This window comes from Sebastes fasciatus, chromosome 16 (genome assembly GCF_043250625.1).
Source record: "Sebastes fasciatus isolate fSebFas1 chromosome 16, fSebFas1.pri, whole genome shotgun sequence".
Lineage (NCBI taxonomy): Eukaryota > Metazoa > Chordata > Actinopteri > Perciformes > Sebastidae > Sebastes > Sebastes fasciatus.
The window spans coordinates 2,630,409-2,651,709 of record NC_133810.1 but is presented as its reverse complement, the minus strand read 5'-3'; the positions used below and the strand labels follow the sequence as shown (position 1 = coordinate 2,651,709).

Genomic DNA, 21,301 nt, shown 5'->3' with positions numbered 1-21,301 from the left:
TTACTTTTTAGTACAGTTTTATACTAACAGGAAAAGGCATATGTACAGAAGAAAGTCAAACTATGACTTTCAAATGTCATTGATAATTAAACTTAACGAAGAAAGATAAATGTTTCTCCAAAAATTAATCGGTTATGTTTTATTTTCTGGTGTTTCAGACAGTGACGGTACATTTTACCGCACAAACACTACTTTTACTTTTCATACTTTAAGTACATTTTGCTGATACATATCAAGGCTCTTTATTTGCATATGTCAATTTCAATAATGCTCATAAAATATGTATTTATATAAAAGGGGAAATTCCACAAGTAAAAACAAAATGATAATCTAAAGCATAAAATAGTGCAGTTAAAATAAATACAAACATAAATAAATATAAAATAGTAATGTAAATGTGTAACTTAGTTAATGATAGTATTCAGATGGGAAAACTGAATGTAAACAGGATGTAGTGTGTATATGCATGATGAGAAGTAATAAATGTACACAGGTTTAAACAGGAATGTAGTATGTAATAAGAAGCACTACAAATATATACAGAAGTGTAAACAGGAATGTAGTATGCATAGAGAAGTAATAAATACTTATAATAAATACTATATATAGTATATACAAAATGTTTTCTGCTGAACACTGGTGGGAGAAGAATTCAGATATTGTGAAAATATAAAATATTTAAAATATATATAAATGAAATATATGTAATGAAAATATATCTTCATAATATACGTATATTAAATATATATACAGTATAAAGTACATATAAAATAAATATACACTACAAATAAAAGTACTGTATTCAAAACCATACTTAAGTAATAGTATATATATATATATATTTATTTTAATAAATAAATATTATATAAATGTATATATATAAATATAATATAAATTGATTTATATATAATAAATATATATATTTATAAATATAATATATTATAACGAAAATAAAATCATAACTTTACGAGAAAAAAAGTTGTAATATAACGAAAATAAAGTCGTAATATTACGAAAAAAAAGTCGGAATATTACGAGAATAAAGTCATAACTTTACCAGAAGAAAATTAAATAACATGTTAAATTACTAATTTATAATACTACAACTTTATTCTCGAAATCTCAGATTATTTTTTTTCCCTCAATGTGGAAATATATATACATTTATATATTTATATAAATATATATATATATTTATAAATATATAAATATATATATATGTATATATATATATACATGTTCCAGTCCTGTAGGTGGCGGTAGAGGCGGTTATCTCCTCAGTTTGCAGTTCAACATTTAAATGGAAGAAGAAGAAGCAGTACATAGTGCGCCTGCGCAGTAGCCCTCTCTCTAGTGCGTTAGCTCGTAGCCGTTAGCAGCACTAGCAGGACGTGGCAGCAGAGAACAGAGACTATAAACATGGAGATAGCAGCTCTGTTCGCTTTGACTCTGCTGCTGGGAGCTCTGGTGGTTCTGGTCGCCTTAGCGGTGGGTCGACGGAAAGAAGAACTGAGAGAGGAGATAGAGCAGGCGGCGGAGTTCAACGGTAAGAACCGAACCGAACCGAACCGAACCGGACTAACAGTTAACGTTAGATAATGTAACTCTAGTAGCCGAGACGGCGAGTCACCTACCGGGACTGTTACTATCTCTATATATACTCTTTGACACTCACATTCAGTCAACTAACAGACTGTTACTATCTCTATATACTCTCTGACGCATTCATTCATTCATTCATTAGTTTATTAATTCATTCATAACTAGAGGGGTTTATCTGCTCGTTAACGCAAACACGAGAAGTAATAATAGAAACGAGTAATAGAAACTAAAGCAACTTTGAGCGACTGTCACCTGTTAGCCAATCAGAGAAGGTTTCACTGACGGACCAATAGGAAGGCTGCTTTCTGCCTGGTCATTCACTATTAATTATGTGAATGAAATATTAATTAAGCATTGTGTGTTTGACTTGAATAGAAACAGATGGTTAGTGTAGGTCAGGGGTCAGCAACCTGTATCAAAAGTACCCTTTTTGGGCAAAGAAAAATAATAAATAAATCTGTCTGGAGCAGCAAAACATGTGATCATTGTGATGAAGGTAACTTAGTTTATAGTCTCAGTATATAGTATATAAGTCTAATGCAGTGAGGGCCAAAGAGACAATGTACTACGGAGTATTAGGGCCACATTGAGAGAAAACACATCTGAGATTTACAGAATAAAGTCAGAATATTACGAGAAAAAAGTCGTAACTTTACGAGAAAAGTCGTAACTTTATGAGAAAAAAGTCGTCGTAACTTTACGAGAAAAAAAGTCGTAATATTACGAGAAAAAAGTCATAACCTTACGAGAAAAAAACTTTGTAATATTACGAAAATAAAGTCATAACTTAGAGAAAAAAGTCGTAATATTACGAGAAAAGTCGTCGTAATGTTACGAGAAAAAAGTCGTAATATTACGAGAAAAAAACTTTGTAATATTACGAAAATAAAGTCATAACTTAAAGAGAAAAAAGTCGTAATAACGAGAATAAAGTCATAATTTTACCAGAAGAAAGTCGTAATATTACGAAAATAAAGTCATAACTTTACGAGAAAAAACGTAATATTACGAGAAAAGAGTCGTAATTTAAAGAGAAAAAAGTTGTTATATTACGAGAATAAAGTCACAACTTTACGAGAAAAAAAGTCATATTACGAGAATTAATCTCTGTTAAAATAATTATTATTGAAGGAAAGAAGAAGAAACATCAATATAACACCTAATTACAAACTTTTCAGCGATTGTATATGTGTACACATTGTGTACACATCTCAATGTACTTGCAGCTCCAAGAACAATTAGAAAGATCTACTAATTGGGCGTACAGCTAAAACAAGGACAACAAAACTGAACAACTATAGGTATAAATAAACATGGAGCTATTCCATGCACGCAAGTAGGTGAAAAATAAATGCATGTCTATGTAAGTCAAACTGTTTCAATTCAGTTTGTTTAAAGTGCACAAGGGAGTGTGCCGCTAAATTATTTAAATTTTCAGTGTCTAATAACGTCGTTCTTCGGAGGTTTGTTTTCTGTTACCAGATGCTACAAGCTGCAATATCCATGTCATCGCTACTCCATCACCGACTGTGTGTTGCCCTGTGTGTCAGAGACCTTCTACAACAGTAGAGGCTCATAAATTCAGATGTTCCTGAGTGTGTCCCTCCCTGTGTTGTGTCTCTCAGCTGAAGGCAGTAATACGAAAGGCCTTGCAAACAAGAAACCGAAGCAGGAGAAGCAGCGCAGCCGGAAGGATAAAGCTACGCAGCACACTTTCAGTCACCAGCTGTTGGCCGCCTCACTGAAGGTAAACTGGAGCACACAATGACACTGTAACACACACAGGAACAAATGATGCTTCACTTCTAGACTCCTTCTCCAAAGTCATTCTTTTGAATCATATAAGTGTGTGTTCGTGTACTTTCAGAGCCACAGTGCCAACGTGACGTGCCTGGATTTCAGCAGCAACGGGAAGTACCTGGCGTCCTGCGCTGACGACCGCACCGTCCGCATATGGAGCACTAAAGACTTCCTGGAGCGGGAACACAAGTGTCTGAGGGCCAATGTGGATCTGGATCACGCCACGCTAGTCCGCTTCAGCCCGGACTCCAGGTCTCCCTCTCTCTCTTACTGGACTAACTTTAACCCTTAAACTTTAACCCTACTCCTCAAGCAGCTCTGAGAGATTAAGGAAAGTTTAGTGAAGTGAAGTAAATGTATAGCTTCTGCACCTCCACACCAGCTGTTATGATCTGGTGCTTTGTTGTTCCTTCTGCGTTTGTCAAACAGAAATATGTCACCAGTTCATCTTGAGGTCATTTCTTAGATACAGGCACATGATAATCCCACCACCTTCTTCACTGACTCTTCTTCATTTGTTCCACTGCAGGGCGTTTATCACCTGGTTGGCCAACGGAGACACCATCCGAATCTTTAAAATGATCAAAAAGGAGGACGGCACTCTGACCTTCAAAGCTGCTCCTGAGGACTTCCCACAGAAACACAAGGCTGCCATCACCAATATTGGCATCGCAGAGACAGGTACACACAAAATGTCTTAGGGCGTATCCACCAAAGTGTTTTTTTTCCCAGGCTGGGAGTGCTCGAGAGCGCTTTGGAGGCACAGCATTTTTTCAGCGGAATATCCGTATGTGTGTTGCTCTGGATTAAAGGAAGGCTGAAGCTGGAGAGTACGTCCGTTCAGTTCAGATTCAGATCAAGGTTATTGTGCCACACAGGGTAAATGTGTTAGGTCCAGTGCTCCAGACATGAGGACAGCATGAAGTCCACAATAAAAACAATAGCATAACATACACAATATGACCACAGTATACACATAATAAAACACATTGGAGCACGTCTTTGTGGTTGGCTATTTGTCCCGCCGGCCGGCTGGGTAAAAAGTGACCGTGATGAGCGCAGCGTTTTTCCCAAAGTGGAACATTTGGGTAAAACAAGAATTACTGCCAAGAAAAATAAAAAGTTGTGTGGTGAAAGATGTTTTCAGTATCCGTAGACGTTCATAGGTAGTTTGTCATCAGTCTAAAAGACGTGTAATGACAAAGCTGGGCTGATTCTGTGTTTCCTCTTCGCAGGCAAGTTCATCATGAGCGCCTCCATCGACACCTGCATCCACATCTGGGACCTGAAAGGAGAGCTGTTGGCCTCCATCAACACCAACCAGAACACTAATTCTTATGCTGCCGTCTCCCCGTGTGGCAGGTCAGTCCCATCGCTGCAAAACCTTCCACTTGACCAATCAAATCCTGCACTTTTACACTTTATTACATTTACTTCTTAAATCATTGCCATTAGTCTGCACGCAATGCCACCTTTGGACATGATTTATGAACATACAGTGAACAGTGAACAGTGATTTTACTGTGTTGAGCAGCCTCATCCCTAACAGCAGATAAAACCAAATAATGAAATGACTGTGACTGATGTGGAGGTGTAATTGTGTCCGTGTCTGTGCTCTCAGGTTTGTAGCATCGTGCGGCTTCACTCCTGACGTGAAGGTGTGGGAGGTGTGCTTCGGGAAGGGAGGAGAGTTCAAAGAGGTGGCGCGAGCTTTTGACCTGAAGGGCCACTCTGCAGGAGTTCACGCATTCGCCTTCTCCAATGACTCTCACAGGTAAGGAAAGCCTTTCTTTAATGATAGCAATAGTAATGATAGTGTTGAAAGGAGAGGGGATGACAAGCAGCAGATGGCCGCTGGTCGGATTCAAACCCTGGGCCGCTGTGGTCAGGACTCATTTTTAAGCCTAGGTACTTAATTAGTGAGCTTCAGAGGTGTTAGACTGAATCTCTATCCTCACTATCTCTTATTTTTATGTGTAATTGCCCTCTTTTCTCTTCCTTTCCTTCATCAGGATGGTGACTGTCTCTAAAGACGGTACGTGGAAGCTGTGGAACACAAATGTGGAGTACAAAAAGCAGCAGGACCCCTACCTGCTGAAGACGGTCCCCTGCACGTCATCTGAAGGTAGCCGTGCGGCGTTGTCTCCAGACGGCCGGGTGGTGGCCATCAGCGACGGCTGTAACCTGGCTATGTACAACGCCGCCAGCGGCCAGCTGGAGGAGGAGCTGCACGGCGTCCACAGCGAGGAGATCAACGACCTCAGATTTGACATTAACGGGCGCTTTCTGGCGTGTAGCGGCGACAAGGCCATCCGAGTGTTTCACAACGCCCCGGGCTACCGGGCGGCCATCAGAGACATGCAGGACATGCTGAAGAAGGCCCAGAACGAGGCCATGAAGCAGAGACTGCAGCAGCAGATCAGAGAGGCTCAGAGCACCCTGGACACGGTGCTGGCTGCTGCTCCCAGAGACTGAACCAGACCGAACAAACTACAAACTACACTCTCAACGTGATACTGTCTGACTACTCATCTGTTTTACAACCTCAACTCACCGTCTGCCACTAAATGACCTGCTCCGCAAATAAAAATCTGCATGCAGTTTTAATAAAGAACATCTTTTTATGGAAAAATGAAATGGTTTGAGTTCAGATCTTTTTGTCCTGTTTCATGTCTTTGCTGTTTTTATATTTGACTTCTGCAGCTTTAATTTACAGTCAGACTCCACTCACAAATATGTTTTTGCTTTTTGTTCCTTCACTTGTATGTTTGAGCTTCACTGTACAGAGCAAGGTTATAATAGTTTTGATTTTTCAATTATTTATTTAAATTAGCTTTGAATTCAATTTCATTTTAGTTTAGTTTTAGTTATTTTTCAGAGTGCATTTGATAGTTTAAGTTATTTTATTTTTTTTTATTTATTATTTTTTATACTCTCCCCGCTTTTTGTTATAATTTTCTATTTTCTTTTTGTACTGTCCCCGCTTATAGTTTATTTAAATGTTTTTATAATTCTTTTTTTTTTTTTACCGTCCCCGCTTTTTGTTAGAAATTATTACATATTTTTGTATTTGTTTTTATAATTCTTTTATTTTTATACTGTCCCCGCTTTTTATTACAATTGTTTATTTTTATTTTTATACTGTCCCCGCTTATAATTTTTTATTTATAATTTTAATTTTTATTTTATAATTTCCCCTCTTTTTGTTATAATTTTATTTTTTAATACAGTCCCTGCTTTTTGTTATAATTTTTAATGTTTTTATTATATTTTTATTTTTCTACTATCCCCTCTTATAATTTATAATTTTTTATTTTTTATATATTTGTATTTTTATATTGTCCCCGCTTATATTTTTTATTTTTATGCTGTCCCTGTTTTTTGATATAATGTTGTTTTGCGTTGTTCATTAAAGTTTTGGGGAAATGAAAAAAACAAAAGTGCAGTTGACCCGGAAGTAGACGCGTCGCAGGGAGCCCACGTGTGTTCCTGCAGCAGCATGTCAGGTTGAGGTTTCTGAGCAGAGAGCAGCAGATGTCTGTAGAGATGGTGGAGCTCTCCGTTACTGTACCGGAGCCGGTCCGATCGGCCGGAACCGGGATCCTACAACAGAACCGAGTCTTCTTAGACTTCTTCTGGGACCTGGCCAAACCAGACCAGGAGGTCCGGCTGAAGGCGGTCACAGACCTGATCCAGTATCTGAAGACCAACAACAAGGTGAGGCTGAGCAGAGACACACTGAGACACTGAGGAGCTACTGCAGGAGGATGTTTAAACCAGCCTGGTCATACTCTCTAATTAAGGATACTAACGGTACTAGTTAGTAGTACTCAACAGTAGTACTCAACAGTAGTACTCAACAGTAGTACTCAACAGTAGAAATACCACAGTGTAGAAATACTCTGATACAAGTAAAAGTCCTGCATTCAAAGTCTTACTCAAGTAAAAGCACACAATTATTAACATCAGAATATACTTAAAGTACAAATATATATATATATATATATTATATAATATATATATTATATATTATATATTATATATATATATATATATATATATTATAATATAATATATATATATATATTATATAATATATATATATATGTGTGTGTGTGTATATAATCTGAGATGTGATTATAAAGGAGCATTAAATGAAAATACTCTAGTACCTCAAATAGTACTTGAGTACAGTACTGTTATTTAGTAAACTATCTGAACCCTGTTACCTTTAGAATATATACAGTGTTATAATGAGAGTACCTTTACATGCTGTCATCATGGTGTGTTTCTCTCTGTGCGTCCTGCAGGCTGATGAGTTGGAGTACTCCTTTAAGAGGCTGGTGGACGGACTGGCTCACACCAGAGAGGCTGCTAGACCTGGATTCAGTCTGGCTCTGGGACAGGTGAGTGGAGACGACCACTAGAACCAGTTTAACACAGTTTAACCCAGTTTAACCATGTATATGTAACCAGTATCTATCCATAATTATGTTTCAAGCTGACTAGTTATATTCGTAGATATCTATCTATAGAAACACGGTACTATTAAAGATCAGGCTACACTAACATCATCAGTATTATACTATTTGTATATTGTTTGACTCGTGTGATGCAAATATTTCCAATAACTCCAGAGCGTTGTAAAGTCCAAAAGTCAACATTTATTGAAAAAAGATACAGTAGAATTATTTCAGCGTGACATGAGATTTTGTCTTTCAGGTGTTGAGTGCGTTTGAAGACGTCTCTCTGCAGAGCGTTCTCGACAGAATCAAAGAGAAACACAATCTGCAGACGGTGAAAAAGGTGAGTGTGTTAACGTTTTCTCTGTCTGTTTCACGAAGGAGCTCTTTATGAACGTCGAGGTCTGAACTTCTCTTTGGTGTTTTTGTCAGAAACTTATCAGACATGCTGCGTTTGGAAACTTGTTCGGCGTCCTCGCCGTTCATCAGTCCGGCCGCATCTCTAAAGTAAGTCGTCTCACCTCCATTCATCAGGTTCAGACTTGTGTGTGTTTGCAGGATGAAAGGAGAGAATCTCCAGCGTCAGAGTCTCTCTAATGTGTCTCTGTGTCTCTCCAGGAGCCTCAGGTGGTGTTGGGATGTGTGCAGCTCCTGCAGAGTCTCAGCCCGCACAGACAACACCTGAAGGACCTGCCCACTAAGACCATGACAGACATCCTCAATGAGGTGACCACCGCTGCTCAGTTACACCTTTATAATAATAGTAATATATATCTATAACCATAATACATAATGCATGTTCAATCTGTCCGTCAGATCCCAGAGGAGGTGTTTGAGGAGGTCCTGCTGAGCGCCCTGCAGACTGACCTGGCGTCAGCCTTCAACACTCCGGAGCAGCTGCAGCTGCTGCTGGTCGCGCTGCAGCGCTTCCCACAAACACTCAAACCCAAGAAACTGAAGAAGCTGCTCGGCTCCTCGACCATCATCAACGCCGACAACATCCCCAAGTAAGAGCACGGGCAGCTTTATTCCCTTCTAAAGACCTTTAATACCCTTAACCGAAATGTATCCCGTACTACGCCTGCTGTTTGGAAAATCTATCATGTGATGTCGTCTGGCAGGTTGACGGAGGTGATGAAGATGGCGGCCCGCTCGGTGAAGAAGGAGTGCGTCCTCCCGCCGGTGGTCCCGGACCTCCTGAAGCTCTCTCTGAAGGAAGACAGCTTCCAGCTCTTCTGGAACAACGCCATCATCAACGGCATGTTGAAGGAGCAGCCGGGGCCAGCTCAGTGAGTCTCTATATTATATTATATTAACATATATATTATATTATATTACATTCTATTAACGTACATGTTGTCCCGTCTGTGTCCAGCTACCTGAGCTTCCGTCTGCTGGGCAGCGCCCTGCCTCTTCTGTCTGCAGCCCAGCTGAAGGAGGTTTTGTCTGGAGAGGTGATGACGCAGTACGGGGAGCACGTGGTGTCCGCTCAGGTCAGTGGCCTCGTCTAGTTGATTATAAACGACAAGTTATGACGGGATGATCTAAGGCTGACTAACAGCGGACTAATAAGAATCTCCTCCATCATGTTTCTCTCAGAAACCGGACCGCTTCAAGCTGGCCCCGGAGATGGACGTCTACGTGTCGGACTTCCTGGAGGGCTGTCAGGATGCCGACAGACAGCTGGCGGTGATGGTGGGCTTCTCCTCGCTGAGCAACCAGGGCTACCCCGTGGTGCCGTCGGTGTGGCGGGTGGTGCAGCACCTGCAGCCTTCGGCTCTGCAGCGCTACGTCAACTGGCTGAAGAACATGTTCCTGCAGCCGCAGCTGGACAAGCTGCTGGACTTCAGCACCCGCAAGCAGAAGGACAAGAAGGAGGGGAAGGAACAGTGAGTAGTAGACGCCTGCTGTGTTTAGCAACGTGTTGATCATGCTGGATGGAAACTGAATGTTTGATTTTCCGTCCTCAGGAAGGAGAACGCCGTGCTCCGCCTGAGGAAGTGGATTATTTCCCGTCTCTGCTCGATCATCGACAACCAGCAGGTGAAGAAGCAGGAGGATCTCATCATGGATGTGGCCAGGTGAGTTGAGTTACGTCTCCAAGTCCCAGTGTTTATGATGAAGAGAAAGACCGTCAGCTGATGTTGTTTCTTTTCCAGGTTTGTCTTCTTCCACTCGTTCTTCAGCACCAAGAAGGCCTCGCAAGAAATCTCAGAGACGACGGGGAAGCTGTCCGTCCCTCTGGACGATAAAACCAGAGCAGTGCTCGTCAATTCATTCTTTGGGTGAGAGATGAAATCTTCTGTTTGGTCATGCAGCACTTTAATGCCTAAGTGTTCATGTATGTTCTCTGGTGCAGGGTTATTATAGTAAATCTGTTACCGATACACGGTTCAGCTGTTTGAGTCAGTATCGGCCCGATATGTGATCCGGTCTTGGCATCGGTGCATCTTTACTGGAGACCGAACTGTTCACATCTTCACTTGCAAACCACAAAATAAATGTGACGTCATACAGAAACCTCTCAGCCAGAGTGGATCTCAGGTGTTTTCAGGTTCGGGTGTCTCACTGCTGCATCACTGACTGTCCGTTTGTCCGTCCTCCAGACTCCTCCTGTCCATGCACCACCTGCCGCTGGTCGAGGACCCGGCCGAAGGTGCGGCCGTCAACCCAAAGCGAGCGCTGGGCGTCACGGCCGACGGCACCATGTGGATCTACCACCTGGTCCAGTACGCCAAGACGCTGCTCACCCAGCCCAAAGTAGTCCAGAGCGTCCAACCCTTCAGCCCCGAGCAGACACAGGCCTGGGACAGGTAGGACACCAGTTTCTCCTCTTTGATTTCATTGTTTGTTAACAGTAAAATAACTATTAACTAAGTTTAATTATCAATTTACCATTTATGAATGATGGTTATTCTATATCTGTTTAATGAGTTCTACTAAACGAGACGGGAACATGTTTGACAGCTCTACATGTGTGTTCTTGCAGCATGTTGGAGTCGGTGGAAACCCTGAAGAAGAAAGCAAAGAAAGGCCCGACTGCAGAGAGCGCCGCGTTCCAGCAGCTCTTCCTGTTGGTCGGCATGCACCTCTTCAAGGTACTATATATTATATTATATCATATTATATTATATTATAGTACTACTGTTGTTATTGCAGTGTAGTTTGACACTCAGACTTTGTCCTGAAAGGCCCCTGAAGAGCTGCTGGTCATCATGAAGGACCTGCAGAGCTGCGTGGACAAAGCTCAGGAGAAGAAGGCCAAGAAGAAGACGAAGAAGAAGAAACAAGGTGAGGCCATGATGATGATGATGATGATGATGATGATGCAGCTGCCTCCATCATCCTCTCACATCATACTTACTTACGGTGTTTAAAAACGATGTGTTTGTGTTCCACAGAGGAGGAAGAGGAGGAGCCCGAGTGGGTGGAGGTGATGGTGGACATCTTGCTGTCGCTGCTGTCTCAGCCGAGCCGACACATCAGACAGGTCTGCAAAACGGTCTTCACCTCCATCTGCCCTCACGTCACCGCAGCCGCCCTCACCGCCATCCTAGACGTAAGTAACACGTGCAAGGAAGTCACTTTCTAAAACAGATCACCATCACAAAATGCATAGATTTAACTGTGAAGACTGACATCTGTGGTTACTGGGTGAAGAGAAAATCCTGACATTTTTAAAAAATATTACAGAAATAAAAAAAGGAAAATATATTAAATTAACGTTATTGTAATGTCGTGATCAAAACCATAAAAAATAAACATGTTACAGATTAAAATCGTAACCACTAGATGTCATTTTGTGTACCTGTTTATATGTATTACATACTCTGATGGTTAAAATAAAAATGTATATATACTATAAAAAATTAAAAAATAATTATCAAAAAAAATATATATATATATATATATATATATATATATATATATATATATATATATATATATATATTTATTTATATATATATATATATATATATATATATATATATATATTTATTTATATATATATATATATATATATATATATATATATATATATATATATATTAAAATGAATAATAATGCTAAAATAAATGTATTTTATATTGTAATGACGAGTGTTTTTTGTGCTCTGTGTAGGTCCTGGACCCAGAGAAGGATGACGAGGAGGACGGTGCTGTGGTCGTCACTGACGACAACAAAACCAAGAAGAATGATGAAGATGATGAGGAAGACGATGTGGAGATGGAGGTCAGTTCTTCTCTTGCTTATTCACAACTTGTGCTGCTGCTTATCTTGACCAGGACTCCCTGGAGAAAGAGTTTTTTAATCTCAACAGGAAGTCCTGGTTAAATAAAGGTTAAATTAAATTAAAGAAAATATATATATATATATTTTCTTTTGTCATCTTATCAATAACATCATATTATTGTCTTTTATAAAATATTTAAAATATAAAATATTATATTATATATATATATATATATATATATATATATACTTTAAAAAAAAATAGATTAAATATATATATTTAAATAATATATATTTGTTGAATTGTGATCGCATACAATAATTATTTCTCAAAAAACTAAAAAGATAATTATATATATACAAGTATCAAACAACTTTATAATTGCTACTGTACATCCCAACCCACTCCACGATCCCAACATCTAAAAAACAAAAAATAAAACAAAATTTAAAAAATAATAATGAGGTTTAATTAATAAAAATAAATAAATAATACAAATAATAAAATAAATAAATGATAAAATACATATTTATTTTTATTTATTTTATTAATAATTATAAGATTCCACTTAATAAATGTGTCTTTACTCTTATTTATTATTATTTATTATTATTTTTTGTACTGATTTAGAAGAAACATTTGATACTGAAATCCTAAAACTTGTGGTTATGGTTCCGCCAGGATGACAAGTCTGACGGATCAGATGATGAGGATGAAGATGATGAAGCAATGGAAGACGAAGATGAGGAGGACGAGGATGAGGACGAGGAAGAGGAGGAGGTGGTGGGAGATGTGGATCAAAGTTTCCGTCTGGAGCTGATGAAGGTCCTGCAGCAGCAGAATGCTCTGGTGGGTTTCCAGGCGTCCTTTAACGATGTTTCAGAGCAGCGTGTCAGCAATAAATCAATGAATGGTATTTTAACACTGCTAGATTAGTAATAGTCGTCTGTTGTGCTGCGGTGTATTCAGGCCACAGAGGAGGACGGCAGCAGTGATGAAGATCTGGACGATGACGCCATGATGGAGCTGGATAAGGGCCTGGCGGCGCTGTTCTCGGAGCAGAAGAAGAAGAGCCAGGCCAAGAAGGACGAGAAGACAAAAATCCAGAAAGAGAAGTCGCTGGTCCGAGACTTTAAGATCAAGGTATTTCAGTTTGTTGTCTTGTAAAGTATGGAGGCCAGAACCTGCCAAAAACACAAATAAATAGATAAAATTACTGGATAAATAAATTAATATTGCATTAAATGTTCCAAATTTTGATATTAAAAATAAATGTAGCATTCATTAATTGGTCAAATGTGACATAAATTGATATTTTGTTTTTAATTTGCTTCTTTATGTATTTATCTTTTTATTAATTCTCCTATTTATCTACTCTTTTTGTATTTATTTATTTATTTATTTATTATTTAATAATATTTCTTATATGTAATACATTTAAAAATTAATTTAAAATGAATAAAAAATCTTAAGTTATAAAAATAAATAGATAATAAATTAATAATAGGGAAAATTAAATGGAGTAAATAAATAGGGGAATCAATGCAAAGGTAAATAAATAAAAACATAAATATGAACTTTGTCCATTTTACCAATTAATTAATATCTACAATTATTTTATTGTTTAATTTTGGTAGATTTAATGGCATATTAATTAATAAATGTATTTATTTATTTATTTATTAATAGTATATTTAAAAATAAATTTTAAATGAATAAAAATAGAAATTGAAAAAATAATTCAAATAGAAATTTAAGTTATAAAAATAAATAAATAAAAGGGAAAATTAAATAGAGCAGATAAATAGGGGAATTAATACAAAGGTAAATCAATAAATAAAAAAACAAATAAAAACATAAATAACAATTTGTCACATTTTATCAATTAATTAATGCCTACAATTTTTTTTTTTTAAATATTATTTTGGGTATATTTAATGGCTAATTAATTGATTAATTAATTCATTTATTTTTTGATGCTTATTTAACTGCTAGCCTAGCTCCATTAAAAAGTGGAAAAATACACTTTCCACCAACCCCGACGTTGTCTCTCCCTCCCTTGTTTGGCTTGTTGTAGGTGTTGGACCTGGTCGAGGTGTTCGTGGCCCGGCAGGCCGGCAGTCCTCTGGTTCTGGGTTTGGTGGAGCCTCTGCTCACCATCATCGACAGAGGAATGAGCGGCGACAGCGACCAGCAGGAGCAGGACTTCCTCCGCCGAGCTGCAGACATCTTCAGGTAACACGCGTTTCTGTTTGTTTGTTTTCTTTTCATGTTCGGTGTTGAGCTCATCCGATCGACTTCACACTTGGCGGGTGTGTTGCTCAGGACTCGAGGGAGTTTAGTGTCTAATGTGGTGCAGTTTGGCCAGATGGTGGCGCTATAACAATGAACTTTGCGTTTTGTCCTGTAACTTTTGAACCATAAGTCTCAGAAACAAAAGTCTTTTTTTCCCCTGGATGTTGTGTATCTATATGAGCCATATTCTTTTGTGTCTAGACTGATTTTCCGCCATTTTTAACTTTGTCCATATCACATTTTTTTTGTTGTCACCAAATTTGGTCGAGAACATCTCCGGACCAAGCTGGGAAAAGTTACTTTTTTGGATTAATGATGGAATTTTTTTTTTTTTTTTTAAAGTACGAAAAATGTCAAAAAACATCTGAACAATTTTCAAAAAATGTCCAACAAATGTCTGAAAATATTTGAAAAATTTCAAAACAAATTTCAAAAAAGTCCAAAAAAATTGTGAAAAAACATCTGAAAATTTTTCGAAAAATGTCCAAAAAAAGTCTGAAAAATGCCAAAAACGTCCGAAAAAAATATCCGACAAATGTCCCAAAAGAAAAGTAAAAAGTTAAAAAAAATTTAAAAAAAAGTCTGAAAATATCTGAAAAACGTAAAAAAAAAAAAAAAAAAAAAAGTCTGAAAAAATTGCCATAAAAACATAAAAAAAAATCTGAAAACTGTGCTATTGCAACCACATTTGGTGAACATGTGTAGATATGATGTCTGAGTGACAATGGCAAGTTTGGTGCCATTTGGCCAATAGGTCTGTCTCTGTATGTATGACTGCCCTTCATTCAGTTGTTTTTTGATTTCTATTAATTGTGTGATCGGGATAATGATTGTGTAAAGGGCGTTGAATGAGGCCAGGTGGTAACATAAGACTTTTTATTATTGATTCTCACTTTGAGTGAACGTCTCCTCTGTCTGTGTGATTGTTCAGGAACCAGCTGTGCAGGTCGAAGGTTTACTGCAGGACCGTCGGCGACCGACAGGGGGAGCTCCACGACCTGCTGGACAAACTCATGACTAAGAGCCAGAAACTGTCCGAGTCCTCCGTCTGCCTCTACTACTTCAGGTACAACGTCACTGTTTCTAATGGATAAGCTGAATAATAATATGATGCTCAAATCTCTCACACACCACAGTATGTGTGACTAAAGAAGAATCTGTTAATCCCAGCTTGTTCTAGGCTGCATTATTGTGCACTGGACACTGAAACAGGAAGCTGTTCCTGTTTCAATCTGCTCACATTTTGATGCAAAGCTTCCAGTTTCTTTTACTAATGACGGCTGATTTCTTCTGAGCTCAGAGGGATCTTTGTCTCTCTCATCAGTCTGGTTGAACCGTTGTACAATGCACAAAACATCATACAAAATAACATCGTTTTGTAAAGAGGACTTTCTGCAAACTACCTCAAGTGTTGTTGTGTTTATCTGATGTTGAACTGTCCCTGCAGTGCATCTCTGTACGTGGTCAAAGTGCTGCGAGGAGCTCCTCCTCCTCCTCCTGCTGCTGCTGAGGCCAAAGAGGAGCAGACCGCCGCCGCCGACGGAGCTGCAGCACACGATGTACGTTTACACACTGATTCATTTATCACCTCATTCACTCTTCTAAACCTCCTTGCTGCTGAGTTTAGATCACCGGACAATAGTGCTCTTACATCCCTCATATTATGTCCAGCTTTGCTCCAGAAAAACATTCTGGTCTGTTCCGGTATTTACTGGGTCAGGAAGTGGGTCAGTCCTGGAGAACTTGTCCCCCTTTTATCCAGAGTGTCTTCCTCGCACTGTTTCTATCGATATGCAATACATTTATTTTAAAGTTCCAGCTTCTTAAATGTGAGTATTTGCTAAATTTTCTAAATCGTCTTCTCAGTGATGGTTAAATGAATATTTTGATTTTGGATTGTTGATTTGAAGACGTTGCCTCGGGCTAAATGAGAAAATGATCGACAGATTAATGAAAGTAATTCTTAGTTGCTGCTTTAATCTGTTCAAAAAGATGTTCAGTTATCTCACACACATTTCTACGGTTGTCTAAACCACCACCATACTGATGTTTTGAGTTTATAAACTGAAGTATTGACCAGATTAAACCTGATGGTGGAGCTAGATGGAAAGTTAAAGAATCAACAACATCATTACAATTCATCCCGACAAGAACATGAATGTTTGCACCAAATGTTATGACATCTGTCAAATAGTGAAAGGGCTAGATTTGTATATCATTCTGTAGCGTCCCAGTGGTGTTCCTGATGTATTCAAACACGTGACCTGACGCAGGTTTCTGCGTGATGACGCTGCTACATGTACAGAAAATATAATTATATGATATTATATATTAATAATATTAGGCGGTAGACCAGCAACTCCGTGTTCCTCGAGGTAAAATCACTGTTTTTGTGAATGGAGTCTGGTGTGGTGGCCTTAAAGAGCACGATATAACGGCTTTAGTTCCTTGCGGGAACGGGCTGTCTGACGGCGAGGTGGCTAAAATATATTTCTCTGCTGCTCCTGTCCACAGCCAACGGCTTTACCTCGCCATCATACAGCCCTTTCTGACGGGGAACTGAAGCAGTTATATCTCTCTCTTCAAAGCCCCCAGACTCCATTCACTAAGGCAGTAGTTTTACCTCTCAGAACGCCGGAGTACACATACAACCCCACTTCAAAACATCCAAACTAACCCTTTTTAATTCACTTATTTCCAAACTCAGCACAACTAGCGTTCACGTTATTCATAACTTTGTTGATCAGCTTACTGTGGTAACCTACATCACTGCTTTTTGCAACGGCTTAGTGGACGTTTCCATTTGAAAAACGCAGATGGACCCGTCCTTTAAGTTAGTTGTGTAAACCCACACATGTCAACCTCATGGTGGCGCTAGAGGAAAAGATTTCATAGTCTGGGGAACATGAGTGTTTGTACAAAATGTAACATGACATGACACAAAACCTGCACATTTCCTCCCGTGAAAAAGACTTTCACACATTTCAGAAAGAATATCTGACCCCTGATGTGTTGTCTGCTCCTTCATGGTTGTGTCGTGTGTTTGTGTGCAGTTGAGGTTCACGGGCAACTTGGATGTGGATCGGGTGTCGGGCATCTTCAGAGACGCCCTGAGCTCCTTCATGGGCCGGAGGAAGAGCCCTCTGACCGCCCAGATGTTCACCGACTTGTTCACCAGATTCCCCGTGAGTACAGCGACGCACATCTCAGACGTTCTAGTTCATGTCTCTCTAATATAATACTAACGCAGCAGCGTGTGTGTTCTGTTTCCAGGGTTTGTGTGTGAAGCTGTTGGATACGATCATGGAGTACATCACATCTGGAGTCAGAGTTCACCAGCAGGTAAAGAAGAGAGAACCTCCCTGCTACATATTCATATTCATCTTTACCAGCTCTAGATGATGGACGTTGTTTTGTGTGTGTGTGTGTTTAGGGCCAAGCGTGTGTGCTGGTGTTGCGGGCGATGCAGAGCCGGGAGGTTCAGCAGCTGCTGAGCGGCGCTCCGTGGACGGAGCTCTGTGTGAAGGTCGCAGGTCAGCTGACGGCGGTAGGTCAACGCAGCTCTACATCACGGGGTTAACGCTACTTAACACATAATCTCTTTCCCTATTGTTGCTCTTACTCGTTTGTTTTCAGTCATTTTAGTTAGTAGTGGTTGTTTGTTTTATTGTTTGTCTCTCAGCTTGTGTTATGATTTTATAGAATATGTTGCTTTGCTGTAGATTAAACTACACAACAGTGTTTATATAAAGGAGTTAAAAACATATGCAGCAGTAATATTAATCCAGAAACATCAGATATATGATAGTAAAACACTCACCGGGTACATTTTACTGCACAATACGAGTACTTTTACCTTAAGCACTTACTATACAGCACTAAAAGAACCTGAACAAAGTATTAACGGCAGCGCAGCTCTCTGCATCTGACATATTTATTACTTTATAAAGTTATGAACTTTTAAGCAAACAGTTGTCTATTTACAAAATCCAGACGCGGAGCAACATGATCATTGATTTCTTCTAGTCGTAGCTAATTTGCAGTCCTCGTCCCTCGTCAGGCTTTTAAGGGATAAAACGCAGAATCAAATCCTCTAAATCCAGTCCAATAAATGAATAAGATAAATACCTGCAGGATGAGAGGAGATGTGATTAGATGTTTAGGTAATGTCTGAGTTTTACAGAAGGTCACAGTGACCTTGCTGCAGCTTGAACGAGGTGTTTTCTGAAGTTTTCATCCTGTAGACGTGTGCAAATTTTAATTATATTGTTCTAGAAGGTTTATGAAATTGCATCGTGATAAACGATGATTAGAGAGCTGCACTCGCTGACCTCTGTGTCCTGAGGTGTTAACACATGATGCATATAATTACACGCTTCTGTACTTCTTCACCAAACCACCTCCTCACCTCCGTGTTGCTCCGACCTTTCATCCGAGACAAAAACAACATAACTCCTCTAGAGGGTTTTTAAAAATGTCTCGCTAATAAGATGTAATCTTCTACTTTAAAACGTGTCATAAAAACAGTTTTGTCCATGCAATGATTCAAAATGACTGCAGGGTAACGACTTTACTTTAAGGCCAACATGGATCACAGTCTAACTCCAGCGTCTTCTCCTCTCAGAGTCTTCAACAGGTCGGTCAGACGGAGAGCAAGGTGGTGAAGGAGAAGGTGGTGAGGACCCTGGAGCTCTGTCAGTTCCTGGTCAAACACGTCCACCAGCAGGTATGTGTGAGAGTGAACTCATGAGAGAGAGACAGCCGCCGCCGATGTGGTTTCAGTCCCAGACTCTAAAAGTCTCTGCTCCCGTTGTAGAAGCTTACCGTGGACCTGGAGCCCCTTCAGACAGTCCTGCAGACCCTGACCAGCTCCATCACCTTCAACAAGACCGGCAAGCTGGAGGACACCTACTGGGCCGTGGTGAAACACTTTGGAGTCATGTGAGTTTATTCTGGTGATTCTCAGCAGGCGACAACCTCCGGGTCTGAGAGGTGAAGCCAATGAAGTGTCTTAAACCTGCATTCTCTCTACCAGCCAGCAGGGGGCGACTCCTCTGGTTCATTTATTACCTCAGGAAACATTGTAAACATGAGTTTATGGTCTCAATCTCTAGTTTCAAGTCTTCTTCAATACAGCATGATGTTCATTTAGTAAATGATGGTCCCATTTAGAGTCACATAGACCATAAAGCAGGGGATGCTTTAGGTGTGGCTACCTGTATTGAAGCCGTCACGTTGACCTTTGCGTGTGTTTTCACGTTCACAGAAAACCCAAAGTTGAAAAGACGAAGCCCGACAAGGAGGCCGACCAGCAGCAGCAGCTTCCCAAGAAGAAGAAAGGTTTTCTGCCAGAAACAAAGAAGCGTAAAAAGCGCGACAAACCTATTTTAGAGCCGGCGGCTGCAGCAGCAGCGGCGGCGGCGGCAGCGGCGGGACACGTCTCGACCTTCAGAAAGAAAACTGCAGTAGATAAAGGACAAGGCAAAAAGAAACAAGACAAGAAAACAAAACAGAAGCGACTGGCCGACGGCGCGGCGGCTTCTCAGCCCAACCCGGCCAAGAAGAGCAAGACGACGACGCCGACGCCGTCTAAGAGCAAGACGACGACGCCGACGCCGTCTGAGAGCAAGACGGCCAAGAAGAAGAAGAAACAGTAGAAAGACGGAGGAGGCCAGATATAAAGTGGACACTGTTATTTAAATGTTCCTTTTTAAAGACGCTGCGTTTCCGTCTGTTAATTTTTCTACTTACTCGGCTGCCAGCTCAGTGTGGACAACACGCTGGTATGTTTCAATATTATTATACATATTGAATACTCTACATGTGGGACATGAATTAAGATGGATTATTTTTCTAATACGTGACTGCTATTGATTAGAAGAAAACAATAAATTCATTTCTCAACTCTGCCCATAAGCTTTTTTATGCAACATTAACAAGACATTAGTGAAATGTATAAAAACAACTAGCCGGACGGTGAACTGGAGACTCCCGTCAACAAATATCTGTTGTGCTCCTGCAGCTGGAGCACCGCTGCATGCGAGACACAAATCTTGTCGGTTAATAATTGGTCAACAAGGGTCGGTTATCGGTTAGAACATTTTTCAAAATTAGCATCCCTAGTTCGTGTTCCGTGTGAAACCACAAGTCAATGCTGATTTATTTGTCACGTAAGCTATGTACTTAAGTAACGCCACTTCTGGAGTTTGTTTTAAGCCAAACTACGATCTTTTCCTTAAACCTAACTAAGTAGTTTTCTCGCCTAAACCTTAATGAAGTTGATCTTTTCCTAAACTTAACTAAGTAGTTTTGTTGCCTAAACCTAAGGAAGTTGTTTCCTGTGAAGACGGAAGTTTATTTTGAAAAGGCGTAGCATGTAACGAGCAGAAATTGACACGTGTTGCTCGACATTCGTAGGAAAACTAACAAAAAAAGAGGAACAACTTTTTCATAAGATATACGAACCGCTGCATGAAGATACGTTGCACAAGACCACGGTTCGGTTTCTACGCCATTCAACGGTTCCGTCTTGCATCCCTACTGTGTTGTATGAAGCCATGGTACCATCTGGCCGGTCTGGTACACTATTATATAACTACTCTCATTGGGAAGAGCTGCTCTCTGTGTGCAGGGTTTGATGTTGCAACAAGCTTTGTGTGTCTATAAACTGAGGTGAGCAATCACACAGAGGCCTAATTCAGCTGTCAGGAAAATGATGCAGTGTCCCACAAATGGATTACTGTACAGGACATGAAGCCGTGCTGCCATAAATCTACAGCGGCGCCAGGCAGGTAGCAGTACCCATCCATCAGTTTATCTCATCTCAGAGCTTCTCTCCACTCCAGGAACCTTCAGTGGTGGCGGATCTCCACCGGAGCCGTCTTACACCCAACGTGCAGGGTGGCGT

At 39.8% G+C, this 21,301-nt stretch overlaps 2 protein-coding genes across 2 annotated transcripts; both read left to right on the top strand.

Moving 5' to 3' along the window:
* Positions 1-1,340: 1,340 nt before the first annotated feature.
* On the top strand, positions 1,341-6,039 carry tbl2 (transducin beta like 2). Its single transcript, XM_074610973.1, has 7 exons — positions 1,341-1,546; positions 3,228-3,349; positions 3,470-3,654; positions 3,932-4,083; positions 4,638-4,764; positions 5,024-5,176; positions 5,415-6,039. The coding sequence occupies exons 1-7, from the start codon at positions 1,420-1,422 to the stop codon at positions 5,875-5,877; spliced, it is 1,329 nt and encodes a 442-aa protein (XP_074467074.1). The 5' UTR covers positions 1,341-1,419; the 3' UTR covers positions 5,878-6,039.
* An 812-nt stretch (positions 6,040-6,851) lies between these two features.
* On the top strand, positions 6,852-20,303 carry mybbp1a (MYB binding protein (P160) 1a). Its single transcript, XM_074610196.1, has 27 exons — positions 6,852-7,119; positions 7,713-7,808; positions 8,125-8,208; positions 8,298-8,372; positions 8,484-8,591; positions 8,682-8,872; positions 8,987-9,154; positions 9,241-9,358; positions 9,465-9,754; positions 9,836-9,946; positions 10,025-10,150; positions 10,472-10,678; positions 10,855-10,963; positions 11,057-11,156; positions 11,267-11,424; positions 11,988-12,098; positions 12,781-12,948; positions 13,069-13,242; positions 14,177-14,334; positions 15,326-15,460; positions 15,842-15,953; positions 17,448-17,579; positions 17,668-17,736; positions 17,828-17,941; positions 19,019-19,120; positions 19,211-19,335; positions 19,661-20,303. Exons 1-27 carry the CDS (start codon positions 6,937-6,939, stop codon positions 20,049-20,051), a joined length of 3,915 nt encoding a protein of 1,304 aa, XP_074466297.1. The 5' UTR covers positions 6,852-6,936; the 3' UTR covers positions 20,052-20,303.
* The last annotated feature ends 998 nt before the right edge of the window (positions 20,304-21,301 follow it).